Below are 657 nucleotides of genomic sequence, written 5' to 3' on the forward strand. Positions count from 1 at the left end.
TCCACCTGGCCTGGGACCCCCCCCGTGCCACCCTCAGCCTCCGCCAGGCGCGAGAGGACGACGCCGGACGATATTTCTGCCGGGTCACCCTCGAGATCCCCCGCCATGACATGGCCACCGGCAACGGCACCCTGCTCAGCGTCAGCACGGGTACCCGGGGACGGGGGCCCTTCTTTTGGGTGGGGGGGGGCCTTAGTGGGGACACGACATCGTGGTGAGGGTTGATGTGCGTCCCTGGGACGTGGCATCACCCTGGGGGGTTGATGGCGTCCATGGAGGGAGATGACCAGAGGGTTTGGGGTGGCCACAGTGTGGGAGGACTGGGGACACGGATGGGGACAGGGATGGGGACAGGGATGGGGACATCCCTGACAGCTTTCCCCTCGCCCACAGCGGCTGATGGAGGACATCAGGCGGGTAAGTGCGTCCCTGCTGTCCCCTCCATCCCGGCGCCCATGTGCCTGGGTGCCAGCAGTGCCGAGGCGGTGGTCCCAGCTGGATGTGCTTGCAGGGCTGGTGTGGGGGCTGGGGGGGGCCCTGGGGGGCACAGCCCTCCTCATGGGGCTGGCCCTCCTCGGCCACCGGCGCTGGCGCAGGAACTCAGGTAACGCTGTCCCCAAATACCCCGTCCCCAAATACCCCATCCCCATTTGCCCC

The 657-nt window shown here is 68.2% G+C and overlaps 1 protein-coding gene across 1 annotated transcript in view; it reads right to left on the minus strand.

The window, feature by feature from the left end:
* Positions 1 to 247: 247 nt before the first annotated feature.
* Positions 248 to 657, minus strand: part of FSD1 (fibronectin type III and SPRY domain containing 1) — an 11,612-nt gene continuing 11,202 nt past the window's right edge. The window contains 1 exon segment of the mRNA XM_010562319.1: positions 248 to 252. Within this exon segment, the coding sequence (XP_010560621.1) occupies positions 248 to 252 (5 nt within the window).

The sequence above is a fragment of the Haliaeetus leucocephalus genome, unplaced genomic scaffold (assembly GCF_000737465.1).
Source record: "Haliaeetus leucocephalus isolate CR32 unplaced genomic scaffold, Haliaeetus_leucocephalus-4.0 Scaffold157, whole genome shotgun sequence".
Taxonomy (NCBI): domain Eukaryota; kingdom Metazoa; phylum Chordata; class Aves; order Accipitriformes; family Accipitridae; genus Haliaeetus; species Haliaeetus leucocephalus.